General features: G+C 53.8%; 5 protein-coding genes across 5 annotated transcripts, besides 2 other annotated features; 4 read left to right on the top strand and 1 right to left on the bottom strand.

The window, feature by feature from the left end:
- Positions 1 to 2,856: 2,856 nt before the first annotated feature.
- Positions 2,857 to 2,887: a microsatellite.
- Positions 2,888 to 3,493: 606 nt separating this feature from the next.
- On the top strand, positions 3,494 to 6,555 carry ACLA_028810 (beta-glucosidase; the record flags this gene model as incomplete). Its single annotated transcript, XM_001269581.1, has 9 exons — positions 3,494 to 3,578; positions 3,625 to 3,757; positions 3,819 to 3,863; positions 3,926 to 3,981; positions 4,047 to 4,440; positions 4,491 to 4,513; positions 4,567 to 5,341; positions 5,403 to 6,261; positions 6,322 to 6,555. 9 exons carry the CDS (start codon positions 3,494 to 3,496, stop codon positions 6,553 to 6,555), a joined length of 2,604 nt encoding a protein of 867 aa, XP_001269582.1.
- A 62-nt stretch (positions 6,556 to 6,617) lies between these two features.
- Positions 6,618 to 6,646: a microsatellite.
- A 306-nt stretch (positions 6,647 to 6,952) lies between these two features.
- Positions 6,953 to 8,026, top strand: ACLA_028800 (putative inositol phospholipid biosynthesis protein Scs3; the record flags this gene model as incomplete). Its single annotated transcript, XM_001269580.1, has 2 exons — positions 6,953 to 7,846; positions 7,925 to 8,026. The coding sequence occupies 2 exons, from the start codon at positions 6,953 to 6,955 to the stop codon at positions 8,024 to 8,026; spliced, it is 996 nt and encodes a 331-aa protein (XP_001269581.1).
- A 139-nt stretch (positions 8,027 to 8,165) lies between these two features.
- Positions 8,166 to 9,442, bottom strand: ACLA_028790 (uncharacterized protein; the record flags this gene model as incomplete). Its single annotated transcript, XM_001269579.1, has 3 exons — positions 8,166 to 8,209; positions 8,259 to 8,522; positions 8,563 to 9,442. 3 exons carry the CDS (start codon positions 9,440 to 9,442, stop codon positions 8,166 to 8,168), a joined length of 1,188 nt encoding a protein of 395 aa, XP_001269580.1.
- Positions 9,443 to 9,792: 350 nt separating this feature from the next.
- ACLA_028780 (putative erythromycin esterase) lies at positions 9,793 to 11,142 on the top strand (the record flags this gene model as incomplete). The annotated part of the gene is made up of 1 exon (XM_001269578.1): positions 9,793 to 11,142. One exon carries the CDS (start codon positions 9,793 to 9,795, stop codon positions 11,140 to 11,142), a length of 1,350 nt encoding a protein of 449 aa, XP_001269579.1.
- Positions 11,143 to 11,610: 468 nt separating this feature from the next.
- On the top strand, positions 11,611 to 13,698 carry ACLA_028770 (uncharacterized protein; the record flags this gene model as incomplete). Its single annotated transcript, XM_001269577.1, has 2 exons — positions 11,611 to 11,658; positions 11,785 to 13,698. 2 exons carry the CDS (start codon positions 11,611 to 11,613, stop codon positions 13,696 to 13,698), a joined length of 1,962 nt encoding a protein of 653 aa, XP_001269578.1.
- Between the last annotated feature and the right edge of the window lie 124 nt (positions 13,699 to 13,822).

Here is a 13,822-nt window from a genome sequence, read left to right as displayed (position 1 = left end):
TATGTAAAGCCACGCCAGTCATCTGGCGTTTGTCATTCGCGAGGACAGTCGGTGGTCGAAGGTCGTCGGAAAAAAAAAACAAAAAAGCCTCAATGGGCTAGAGTCATTGCCGCAGAGCTGATGCTCACGGGTGATTTCGCGGAAGAGACATCTTGCAATATGCTTCTGTCGAGAGTCTTCTGCAGAGTCAATGGCGTCGTTTCGCTGAGAAGACAGGTGAATCATATGCGATTTCGGCCAGGGCTTGGTAGTAAGATGAGACTGTTTTTAATGAATGTTGTGGAAGCTTTAGAGGTGAAACATCACCCTTCTGAACGAGTTCATTCGTGTTAAAAGTGAGTGGAGATGCTGTACGACCCATGTGTCATCGAATCCATCGTCTTCATTAGCTTTGCAGGGCTTTGAGGCCTGCAGCACGATATCTGCCATTTGGCTATAGACAGATTCAAGTCTTTTTGATGAGACATTAGGGTCTAAAATGGGTCTATCGTCGTGCGAGTGCTCAGGGGTTTTGATGGCATCGCTGAAGTCGCCTTCGTTGTTAGTATATTCCATGATGGTAAACGGCCGGACGCTCCTTGGACTTTCCTTTGTCATTCCGTAACGGAGGCTGATGGAAAATTCCAGGAATTGCATCGCTGCAAATTCGCGCTTGACCTTTTTTTCTTGAAACATCGAAGGGCCAGGACATGGAAATCGAATGACCGCAGATCCCCCTTCTTGGAATTGCATCCGAAGCCAAAGATAGCTATAAATATAAATAGTGTTGACCTGTCAAGCAAGCCACCATGCTGTTTCATTGAAGTGCTCAAGTGACATGATAGATCACGTGTCGCTACCTTGTTTGTGAGTCTTCATTTCAGTACACCTGAATTCTATTCGCTGACTTGTAATCTTTTGTAAGAGATCTGTCGTATGTGCGTGGAGGACAGCGATATTGCTAGGATGGACGGAGCCTCCGTAGGAGTGTTTCTGGGCATAAAAGGTCGTCAATGACCATTCATTGGGACTCTTTGGCTCTGTGGTTAGCAATTGCTGAGAATACTGCTTTGAAGCCGTAAGAAGACACCATAAGAACTGACAAGATCAAAAGAGAAATCAAGGGGAAAAGACAGACCGCGCCGGCGCCCATCTGCACACGAGAAGGTGGACAGTCCAAAGTTCTCCCCGCAAATCCCAATAATCTCCCGCATTCCATCACTGTCTCCGATGCAAATTGCAAACACCAACGGCAGACGAACTTCCATCTTTACGGCTAATTATCGGCTTCGCGATGCGAATAGGCCAAGCCGGCTATCGAGGGCACGAAGTCTTGACTCAAATTTGCATCTCTAGCGTTGTGCCACTGTTATAAACTTGTAACTGTAAGCGACCTCCCCCACCATTCAAACTGCACCACATCGGGGCATCGGCTTTTGCCCGAGGAGTTGGAAAAGCTCGATGATGGTCATTTCGATTGCTCGTAGCCATCAGTCATCGTATCAGCTGTGCCACTACCGCCACTGTGCGGCCGTGCCAGGGATGCCGATTCCTAAACCGCTTGCGCATTGAACCGGCTGTTCTTGATTTCCTTGCTTCTTAGTAGTTGGTAGTTACTAGTTAGTACTTAGTCCTAATCTCCTCCCCGCAGGACCCCCGCAAATGCCGGGGAAACTACGGAGAATACACAAGCGACCTGCTTACTGTTTACTGCACGGTGGTCAGAACCTAATAAGTAGGTAGTTGGATACTACCTTACCTTCTGGATCCGTATCATCGAGGATGTAACCCTCCTGAAGTACAGAACAAGCTGAAGAGAGATGTTTTGAAAAGATCTTTCAATACAGTGGTTGAGTCCAAGGTCCTTGACAAGATGTTGAAAACCTCGTCGGAGTATCGGAGTTTCTCATGCTTGTTGATACACAAGAGTCACAAGAGTCTGTAATCTGTATACCACTTGACCATGGACGAAATAACTGCTTGAGACAGTAAGTAAGGTGTATTAGATGGTGCTTAGTGAAGATCCTCCTTGCCTGGTTGTCAATTCTAGTTCTTATTCTACTGGTTGACCAAAGGAGCGACAGGGTTGTGACACTAACATATAGCTCTCCAAGAACTCAAAACCGTGGGATACAGAAGTCAAGACGAAGCCATGTTCTTCTCGACTTGGCCACAGCTTCGTCTGCGGTCTCTGCGGCCGATGGTGGCTGGGTTTTCAGGGTATTCTTTTTGTTTTGTTCGCTGGATAAGAGCATCAAGCTGCACTCAGTTGAATATGGAACATAGACTGGAGTAACGAATGATTTTTATCGCGCCAAAAGTAGCATTCTGCAATCTGGTACATGAATGCTTCTGAAGCTCCAACAAGAGGAACTTGTGTAGCGGCCGAGGAAGGGGGGAATACCTGCCACAAGTAAGACAAGTAAGGTACTTAGGTACTTAGGTATAAGGAATCTGCCAGTCACCGAATCCATTTTCTTCCTCCTGCGATCTGTTGCAATGAACAAGCAGCCGTGAATAGTACTTGCTTCAGGTTGGAGCTATAGACATATCTCTTTTTCTATATCATGATCTCGGTGAAAATAGCGTCTAATACTCCGTAAGCCTCCATACAAACACTGGAGTATCCATGGTACAGTACCAGGAACAGCCGTTCTTATCCCGTACAACGTACCGTAGTCCTTGGTAGTACCTAACCAGGAAGTACTATATAATTGTACTCTACCTTAGCTCTAAGCTCTTCGCAGTGGGTTGTCCACAGGTTGCATTCCGCTGTTAGCCTTCAGTCTTAAGTCTTCAGTTATAACGCGACTTTGACTCCAGAAAACAAATAGCGTCATCTCATCAGGGTCAGACCCTGCCATCTCCGCAATTTGTAGCAGACTAGCAGACTAGCAGACAGCAGACTGGTCGCTTTCCAGCTGGGTTTAGATACAATCCACAATTCTACATTTCTCCCCAGAAAAACACTTTCAGCCTGAATCAACCTCCAACAAGAATGGCATCCAGGCCATATCTCCCATGTACATCCCTTACTATGCCATCTCTCCACGGGATTATGGATACCTGGATAGCATTCTCAAATCAATCACACTTGTTTGCCACTTTTTGATGGACCCGATGTTCTCTTCATATTGTGCTTCTCTCTCGCCCAGTTCCACATTTCTCTGAACTGGAAATCAGGGATGTCGATCTCCATGCCATCCCATGCGGGTCAGACTCCAACGCAGAGTCAGTCGGACTTTCTCCTCAGCAGCATGCACGGTGCATGGACGCGGTAGCTCTGCCGAGAGAGAGAGTGTGTGTGAGACTGCTACATCATTGTGCTGGACTTGAATAACAAATCATTCATGGCTGGGATCTATATTTAATATTCGCTGTTTCCCCCCTTTCCCCCTCGCTTCCAGCTCTCACTCGACTTTCGACTTCTCTCCTCTTTCCTTTTTGCTCCTCCTGAGCTTTGTAAGGTAGCTGATTATTTTCCTCGTCCGTTACTCTCCAACTCCTGGTCGCGATGAGGTTCAGCTGGCTTGAGGTCGCCGTGACGGCTGCCTCATTGGCCAATGCCAATGTTTGTATTCCTCTGTTCCCTTGGTATGGTTTGTGATCCTTGTTGACCATCGTATCTGCATGATCAGGAATTAGTCTCTTCCCCTCCATTTTACCCGTCGCCTTGGGCAAATGGTCAGGGAGAATGGGCGGAGGCGCATCAACGCGCTGTCGAGATCGTTTCTCAGATGACACTCACAGAAAAAGTCAACTTGACAACGGGCACTGGGTACGTGATGCGAAGGAATACTTGGAAAAAGATGGTTCAATACACTGACACTGTCCTCCAGTTGGATGATGGAAGAATGCGTTGGTCAGACAGGCAGTGTTCCTCGGTGAGTTTGATCTACGTGCGATGTATCGTATCTCTTGACCGAACGCTGAGACAGTATTGCAGACTTGGTATCAACTGGGGTCTTTGCGGTCAAGATTCCCCCCTGGGTATCCGTTTTTGTAAGCTACGCCCCCGATTTCTACCCTTCATTTGTGTCCACTCTGCTAACGGTTCTGCTATGCAGCCGACCTCAATTCGGCTTTCCCTGCTGGCATCAATGTTGCGGCAACATGGGATAAGACGCTCGCGTACCTCCGTGGCAAGGCAATGGGTGAAGAGTTCAATGACAAGGGTATCGATATCCAACTGGGCCCGGCTGCTGGTCCCCTGGGGAAATATCCCGATGGTGGTCGGATCTGGGAAGGCTTCTCTCCCGACCCAGCTCTTACTGGCGTGCTTTTCGCAGAGACCATCAAGGGTATTCAGGATGCTGGCGTGATTGCTACTGCCAAGCATTACATTCTCAACGAACAGGAGCAGTTCCGTCAGGTTGCGGAGGCCCAGGGATACGGATATAACATCACCGAGACTCTGAGTTCCAATGTGGATGATAAGACTATGCACGAATTGTATCTCTGGTGAGTAGTGCAGCCCATCTTTGGTTGAAAACCAACTGACTTTGGAGAAGGCCATTCGCAGATGCTGTGCGCGGTAAGATCTTGGAATATGCCCTGGTCCATCTCGTGTTACTAACCTTCACACAGCTGGTGTGGGCGCTATCATGTGTTCCTACAACCAGATCAACAACAGCTACGGTTGCCAGAACAGCCAGACTTTGAACAAGTTGCTGAAGGCCGAGCTTGGCTTCCAGGGCTTTGTCATGAGCGACTGGAGCGCCCACCACAGCGGTGTTGGCGCTGCTCTGGCTGGCTTGGACATGTCGATGCCTGGCGACATTTCTTTTGATGATGGTCTCTCTTTCTGGGGTGCCAATATGACGGTTGGTGTCCTGAACGGGACCATCCCGGCCTGGCGCGTGGACGACATGGCTGTCCGTATCATGACGGCTTACTACAAGGTTGGACGCGATCGCCTTCGCGTTCCCCCCAACTTCAGCTCGTGGACTAGAGACGAATACGGCTACGAGCATGCTGCTGTTTCCGAGGGAGCCTGGAAAAAGGTCAATGATTTTGTCAACGTGCAACGCGACCATGCCCAGCTGATCCGCGAGGTTGGCTCCGCTAGCACTGTGCTTCTCAAGAACGTTGGTGCACTCCCGCTAACCGGCAAAGAGCGTAAAGTGGGTATCTTTGGAGAAGATGCTGGCTCGAACCCATGGGGCCCCAACGGCTGCGAAAACCGGGGCTGCGACAATGGAACCCTTGCGATGGCTTGGGGTAGCGGTACTGCCGAGTTCCCTTATCTCGTGACACCAGAGCAGGCAATCCAGAGCGAGGTCATCAAGAACGGGGGCAATGTCTTCCCCGTGACTCATAACGGCGCGCTGACCCAGATGGCGAATATTGCCTCTCAATCTTCGTGAGTGACCTCTTTCAGATGCATTCCTTCTCAGCTTGAATACTAACGGATCATTGGACAGCGTCTCGCTTGTGTTTGTCAATGCCGACGCTGGAGAAGGATTCATCAGTGTTGATGGTAACATTGGTGACCGCAAGAACCTCACCCTTTGGAAGAATGGCGAGGAAGTCATCAAGACTGTGGCTAGCCATAGCAACAACACCGTCGTTGTTATCCACAGTGTCGGCCCAATCCTGGTCGATGAATGGCATGACAACCCCAACATCACGGCTATCCTCTGGGCCGGCTTGCCCGGCCAGGAGAGCGGCAACTCCATTGCCGACGTGCTTTACGGCCGTGTCAACCCCAGCGCCAAGACCCCTTTCACCTGGGGCAAGACGCGCGAATCCTACGGTGCTCCCCTGGTCACTAAGCCTAACAATGGCAATGGAGCTCCCCAGGATGATTTCAGCGAAGGTGTCTTCATTGACTACCGTTACTTTGACAAGCGTAACGAGACGCCGGTTTATGAATTCGGCTTCGGATTGAGCTACACCTCCTTTGGCTATTCTCACCTTCGCGTCCAACCTCTGAATGGTTCCACTTATGTCCCTGCCACCGGCACGACTGGACCTGCGCCAGCTTACGGAAGTATCGGTAGCGCTGCGGATTACTTGTTCCCCGAGGGGCTCAAGAGGATTACCAAGTTCATCTATCCATGGCTGAACTCGACCGACCTCAAGGCTTCCTCTGCAGACCCGAACTACGGCTGGGAGGACTCCGAGTACATTCCCGAGGCTGCTACCGATGGCTCTCCTCAGCCTATTCTCAAGGCGGGCGGTGCTCCTGGTGGCAATCCCACTCTTTACCACGACTTGGTCAAGGTGTCCGCTACCATCACCAACACGGGTAATGTTGCGGGCTACGAGGTTCCTCAACTGGTGAGTGACCTAGACTACTATTCCTTGAGGAGAGGCGCATTTCCGCTGACCTGTATCTAGTATGTGTCTCTTGGTGGACCCAATGAGCCCCGAGTCGTTCTGCGCAAGTTCGACCGCATCCACCTCGCCCCCGGAGAGCAGAAGGTCTGGACCACAACGCTGACGCGCCGTGATCTCGCCAACTGGGACGTGGAAGCGCAGGACTGGGTCATCACCAAGTATCCCAAGAGGGTTTACGTCGGAAGCTCCTCTCGAAAGCTCCCGCTGAGAGCACCTCTGCCCCGGGTACAGTAGATGGTAGTTGCACGACACCTTGTACAGACCTATTTATTTTCACCCACATGATGTACAGAGCGTTTTTTTTTTTTTTGGTTTTTTTTTTTTTGCCAGTCCATGAGTTTATAATAATCAATACTGTTGATATTGACCTGTTCTATTCTTGTAATTGCGGTCTGAACGTAGCCTGATAAATCACTGATCGATGTTGTTGCCAAGACTCGTGCGAAAAGCGACGTCATCCGATTTTCATCTTGAATCTTCTTCCTCAGCCGCGGCTTCTCCCACGGGCTGTTAACAATAATATCTTCCTGCTTCAATTGCACTCTTTCCTACATTCATTCTACGCATATTCATCTTCGATTGTACAGAAAACTACGGTATCCCTATATTGGAAAAAACAGGACCAGGCAAAATGGCCTCCCGCGAGCGCTCCACCCCTTCAATCACAACCACCGCCAACACAATGCGCTCCCCAATGCTCGCCCTCCTCATCTACCCACTCACCCTGTTCGTGGGCTCCCTCTTCTCCGTCCTCTCTCCCACCGCACAGGGCATCCGATCCAGCTCCCAGGCGTCCCCCTCGCCAATGACTCCCTCGCTCGCCTCCAGCGTGCACCTTTCCCCCCCAAGCCCGGTCAACTACTTCGCCCGCAAAGACAACATCTTCAACCTCTACTTCGTCAAAGTCGGCTGGCTCTGGACGACCATTGCCTTCGCGTCCCTCCTCGTCTCCCAACCCGCGTACACGAGCCCCTCGACGCACCAGCCCCGCCGCCTCGCCCAGGCGCTCCTCCGCTACGCCCTCGCCACCGCCGCCTGGTATCTAACCACGCAGTGGTTCTTTGGGCCGGCGATCATTGACCGCGGGTTCGTGGTTACGGGGGGGAAATGTGAGGAGATTCTGCGGGAGACGCCGGTTGAGGTCGTCGAGCGGGAGGGGAGTGTCTCCAGGGGTCTGGAGAGGCTGTTTACGGCGGCGGCGTGTAAGGCGGCCGGTGGGGTGTGGGCTGGGGGCCATGATGTGAGTGGGCATGTGTTTATGTTGGTGTTGGCGACGTCGATGTTGGTGTTTGAGGCCTTTGGGGCGGTGAGGAGGGGTGGGTTTGGGGCGCGGGGTGGGGAGAAGAAGCAGGATGGGGATGGGGATGGGGAGGGGGAGAGAGAAGGGGATGAGCAGGCTGAGAAAGAGGGCGAGGAGGGTGGTGTTATGGGGGTTTGGTCGCTGCGGTTTGTCGCTGGGGTGGTTGGCTTGGGCTGGTGGATGTTATTCATGACCTCGATTTGGTTTCATACGTGGTTGGAAAAGGTGAGTTCCTGTTTTTTTTCACTTCCTCCCTCCTCTTGATTTTTTATCTTTACGGGTCGTGAATTGCTAATCCTGCAGTGGTCTGGGTTGCTGATCGCCCTTGGAACGATCTATGTGGTCTACATCTTGCCATTGGGTGCGCCGGCGTGGAGGGATACCGTGGGGATTCCGGGTGTATAGACTTGATATGGGCTAGTAAGACGCTTGTATGACTATCTGGGGTGTTTGCTCCATTCATCCTGTGCAGATATACGCGGTAGAGAGACCTATCCGGTGTATATACTCTAATGCAACCATGTACGCCATCTCTTGTCTCTTCTTACTTTTCCGGACACGGGGGCTCTGGGTATCCGCTTCGAAAGGCTTGCATAGGGGTCAGTATCTCTGCTCCTTCCATGTCGCTGTGACTTACCGCCAGGGATCAACGCCGCGGCATACATGATCCGCGTGATGGGCCGCAGATCGTCCGGTGTCACGTCCGTCGATATGGACAGCTCCATGTACGGGTCCCAGGCAGCGGTTATGGCGTCCGCGTAGACCTTGAGGTCGACGGCGCGTTCCTTCTCTGTCGTCTGTGCTGCCTGGCACTCGATCCCCATGCACGTGCCGAACTCGCGGAACGCCAGCCGGTACTTGATATTGCGCTCGAGGTAGCGGTTGATCTCGAACAAGTCATCTAAAAAAAACGCCCCCGTCAGTTCAAATCCTTCAAATACACTCAGGGGTAACCAAGATGAAGGTAGGAGGACAGATCTGCTCAAAGCACCGCCCGGCCAACTGCGCCGCCCAATCCTCCTTCTCCGAGAACCAATGCGCCGTCCACAGCGTCATCCCCAGATCCAACGGATCGCTCGACACGAAGTGCTTTCCCTTCCGCTCCATCACGCGCTTGTAATCCGCAATCTCCTCCGCCAGCACCGCCCCGTCCCCGCTCTGCATCGCCGCCCCCTGCAGCAGCCGAAACACCACATACCCATCGACCGGATCCAGATTGCCCTCGCTCGCCACCAGCGGCGCCGACAGATCCATCGCCATCTTCCACACCATGCGCGGCCGCGCCGACTCGCGCTGCACAAAGAACCGCGGGTGGATCGCCCGCGCCAGCGCAACCCCTAGCCGGTTATACCGCGGCTCGCCCGTCGCCACCGCCAGCCGGTTCAGCGCAAACATCCACAGCGTCAGGTAGTGGTGGTACTGGCCGTCACCGTCGGGCCCGCGCTCGTCCATCTTGCCGATGCGCAGGCCGCCGCCCAGCGGGTTCGCGTCCGTGGCGCCGGGGAGCCGCGCGCGCCCGTCGCGCGTGCGGCCCAGCACCTCGTGCACCGTCTCGACGACCCGCCGCGCCAGCACCAGGTACCGATCGTCGGGCGCTTGGGCGGCGTCGCGCAGTGACTTCTCGTACTCGCGGTGCATGGTGAGGAGCGTGAGGACGCCGAAGGCGTCGGTCCAGAGGTAGCGGCCGCGGTGGCCGCCGGAGTTTGGGGGCGGGGTCCAGGAGGCCGGGTCCGCGATGGAGGAGAAGTTGCCGTAGAGGGATTCGACGGCTTGTTGGAAGCGGCTGTACCGTGGGGATGAGCTGCTTATGGAGGTGGCCATGGTGGTCAGGTTACGATGGGGGGTTGTTAGTCTGTATAGCAATGATTTGAGTCTGGGGGATCGGCAGCTGCGGATAATGCTGTGCATTATCTGTTTTAGTAGGAAAGACAAAACAAGGGTGGTGGTGGTTGTTGTTGTTGTGGTTCGAGTGGCAGCAATATAATACCGTGGTGCAGTGAAGTCATGATGATTTGGAGATTGACGGGGACGTGATTTCATTCGCCCCTAATGGCCACTTCACCCCAGATCCCTTTATAATGATGGGAGACACAGAGGTAGCGGGTTTTTGGGCAAGGCAATACAAATATTGATTAATGCAATTCCAACGACTATATACTCGCTCACGGCCCATGTCGCAACTCCAGGAACTCTTCAACCAAGCGGCCCGCCCGCTGCCTCCCATCGCCGACCCCAACTTCGCCTCGCATTTCGACAGCTTCGGGAACTACAGCGTTGTGCTCCTGGGCGACGGCAGCCATGGCACCTCGGAGTTCTACACCGCGCGCGCGGAGATTACCAAGCGCTTCATCGAGCGGCACGGCTACACGATGGTCGCCGTTGAGGCTGACTGGCCCGACGCCGAGGCAATCGATCGCTACGTGCGTCAGCGTCCAGGCCCCAACGCCAGCATTGGCGGCAAAGCCCGCGATCAGGAGTCCTTCAACCGGTTCCCGACCTGGATGTGGCGGAACCGTGAGATGCAGGACCTAATCGAGTGGATGCGCGACCGCAATTCCAAGGTGCCCGATGAGCAGAAAGCCGGTTTTTACGGCCTCGACCTGTACAGCATGGGCGCTTCTATCCGCGCCGTCATCGAGTATCTGGACCGCGTGGATCCCGGCGCCGGAAAAGAGGCGCGGAAGCGCTACGGCTGTCTCCAGCCGTGGGTAGATGACCCAACCTCGTACGGTTTGGCGTCCCTCCGGGGGATGGCGGACTGCGAGAGCCAGGTGCTGCAGATGCTGCGTGACCTGCTGGAGAAGCGGCTGCAGTATTCCAAGCATGACGTGCATGATGGCGAGGAGTTCCACAGCAGCGAGCAGAACGCGTTCCTGGTCCGCGATGCGGAGCGTTACTACAAAGCCATGTACTACAGCTCCGCCTCGTCGTGGACGCTGCGCGATACCCACATGTTCGACACGCTGCGGCGGCTGTTCCGCCACAAGCCTGCGAACGCCAAAGCGGTGGTCTGGGCGCACAACTCCCACTGCGGCGACGCGCGGTACACCAGCATGGGCACCCGTCGCAACGAGGTCAACATCGGCCAGTTGATTCGCGAGAACTATGGTCGTGAGAAAGTCGCCATTCTCGGCTGTGGGACGCACACTGGGACCGTAGCAGCCGCCCACGAGTGGGACGAAGACATGGAGGCGATGAAGGTGCGGCCATCCCGTGATGACAGCTGGGAGATGATCGCCCACGATACTGGTATCCCCAGTTTCGTGATTGATCTCCGCCCGGACCGCATCGATCCGGACCTACGCAGGGCCATGGCGGCCGAAAACAACCGTCTAGAGCGGTTTATCGGAGTCATCTACCGACCAGACACAGAGCGCATCTCGCATTACTCGCAGGCATATCTCCACAACCAGTTCGACGCGTATATTTGGTTCGATCAGACAACAGCGGTGAACCCGCTGGAGAAGGTGCAGCCCAAGACACCATTAGGATTGGACGAGACCTATCCATTCGGACTGTAGTCGTCGGTATCCTTAGTATAAAATATTCTTAAAAATGTGCATTGTATGGTTAGTTCTACTGAACGGGTGGGGTGACATCGGTCTGATGGTTGTCTTCCCCATTCATGTCACCGAGATAATGAAAGTTGAAGAAGAGGTGGCTGCCAATAATGACCATGCTAGGCTTGACTCTTGCATCATATCCGTGATATTCTGACACCGGTGGCAAAGGGAGGACTGTAGAGCGTCGAGAGTCAAGAAGACGAAGAAGTCGAGTTACGTCAAAGCGGCTCACCGCCTTTGGGGTTTGTTTACTTTCTCGTCTCACAAAGTCTCGACTTCAGACAATCAACACTCCCTTGCGCCCTCAGCTATCCATCCCTTTCGCGTCTTCTCGCTTGCGCGTGTCAATTGTCATTCCTGAGCTCGACGTATCCATTTCGAATTCCTACCATCCGGTATCAAATCAACCTCCCGACATCCACAATCATGGCGGTTCGCCGTTCCGCCCGCATTCGACGAAAGGCGTCGTCCGAGGTGAGTTTTCAAGACAATCTCCAGTTGAGATATCCTAGATGGAACTCCATGGCTGTCATTGATTGCCCTTCGGATCAATTATTTTCTAGGTTCAATGGTGCTGACAGCCCTCGCTTCTTGTTGTAGGAACCTCAACCTCCCTCTGAGACAGCTGATCTGACCACCAACGAAATGACCGAGAATAACATCGGCAACGACAACAAGAAAAACAAAAAGAGAAAGAAGCTTCCTGCCGTTATGGAACGCGATGAAGTGCCAGAGGTCGAATCTCATCCCGCGGCCAAAACACCCACCAAAACACCTACCAAGTCCATTCATACTCCAGTTAGGACATCCAGCATCAAAACACCCGTCTCCTCAAGCGCGAGGAAATCCGTTGGCGCGAAAACTCCTACCAGTGCCATTACGCGCCCGTCCCACAACGAAATGCACCCCAGCAAGGTCCATCAGAGCACCACCAAGCAGGTAGACTCGGGCATGATCCTGGGCTTCAATCCCATCAAGAAAGACGCCAATGGAAATGTAGTCAAGGAATCCGTGGCCCAAGACACTCCCAGCAAAGCCAAGGCCTCTCCCATGAGCCAGTATGGCACTCCAGGATTTGAATTCAAATTCGCATGTCAAGAGTCTCAGCTGAGCGACGAGGCGAAGAGGCTCATGGAGAGTGTGCGTGAGGATGTCGCTAAGATCAAGGCTCAAATGGTCCAAGAGAAAGACAAGCAGACTGCTGCTGACCACAGTGCTGAAGAGTCGAATGGTAAGGATCGCAGATTTGTGCAGCCCAAGGGAAAAGCCAACCGCTTCAGCGATGCTCACATGGCGGAATTCAAGAAGATGGACTCCATCGCCAACCATCCCTCGGCGTTCCGTGCCACACCCGGACGTTTCCAACCGGTCTTGCAAAATTTGAAACGTAGCAATTCGAGAGCGGGATTGGACGATGCCGAGAGCAGCCATAAATCTCCCAAGCCGACTGCGAGGTCTTCTCCCGCTCCGGCCACTCTCAGTGCAAAACGTGTCAAGCACGGCAAAACCGACGACATCTCCACTCGCCGTCGCCCTGTTGAGACAAATGAGACTCCCAAGTCGACGATACCTCGTCCTCGATCTGCTATCCGCCATTCCTTGATGACCCCCACACGAGCCTCTGCTGCGCGTGCCTCGTCTGTCAGCCTGAAGCCTTCTCGAACCAGTATGATCCCTTCTCTAGCCCGATCCCCAGCTTCGAAACCTGCTGGTATTCCGCGCACGCCCCAGACCGAATTCAATCCGCGCATTAAGAGTAGCCTGCCTACACTGAGTGGACTGAAGTCCATCCTCCGCCGCCGCCAGCCTCTGTTCTCCCGGGATCCCGCGAAGATCGCTGCAGGGACCCATGTGGCCGCTCCCGACTTCAGCTCGAACTTCCTCCCGGGTCCGTCGCGTGAGGCTTCCGTCGAGGAGACTGCCCCCACACCGTCGCCCAAAAAGCGCGTTGAATTCTCTCCCACTACCAAGTTGCCGGCCACCAAGTCCACTTCCGATGACGTCGACCAGCCATCCCCGTCGCCCTCCAAGGCTGCCGTGTTCGCACCTCGTATCTCCACAGACATCGTTTATCCGACCCTTCCTGTTCTGACGCCTGAGAAGAGCTCCGCCGCCGCTGCAAAATCCGCACAGGTCACTCCTACAATCCGCCATGTCCGTCCGTCGATTGTCAACGCTCAATCCACTCCTCTTCCCAATGTCGCGGGCGTGCCCCATGGTATCGGTAACAAGAAGCGGAACCGTGAGACGGAAGACGAAGCCGACACGGAGAACGTACCACCTGTCGAACCCACTTCCGACGCTCGCAGTGTCAAGAGACTCAAATTCAGCGCCCCGTCTCCAATCAAGGCGCCTCCTACCCCCAGTCCCGTCAAGGTCCGCACTCACACTCCTGTCCGACCCTCCTCAATCTCCGGGCGGACGGGCACTCCCGCCAGCGCCAGAGCGAAGAGCCGGGGCGTCCTCAGTATCAGCCGCCTGAACATGCTTTCTCAGCCTAAGAACCGTGGCTGATCCGGTGCACTCTGGAGTGTACTTGTTTACGAATGTTTGGATCGTGCAATCGGCGGCCCTGTGTCTTTTTTTGTCTATTTCATTTTATTCATGACCGTAACATTCAAGCGATTTCTTGACAGTC

The sequence above is a fragment of the Aspergillus clavatus genome, genomic scaffold (genome assembly GCF_000002715.2).
Source record: "Aspergillus clavatus NRRL 1 1099423829805 genomic scaffold, whole genome shotgun sequence".
Taxonomy (NCBI): domain Eukaryota; kingdom Fungi; phylum Ascomycota; class Eurotiomycetes; order Eurotiales; family Aspergillaceae; genus Aspergillus; species Aspergillus clavatus.
The sequence above is the reverse complement of the archived record's forward strand: the minus strand, read 5'-3'. Positions and strand labels throughout refer to the sequence as shown.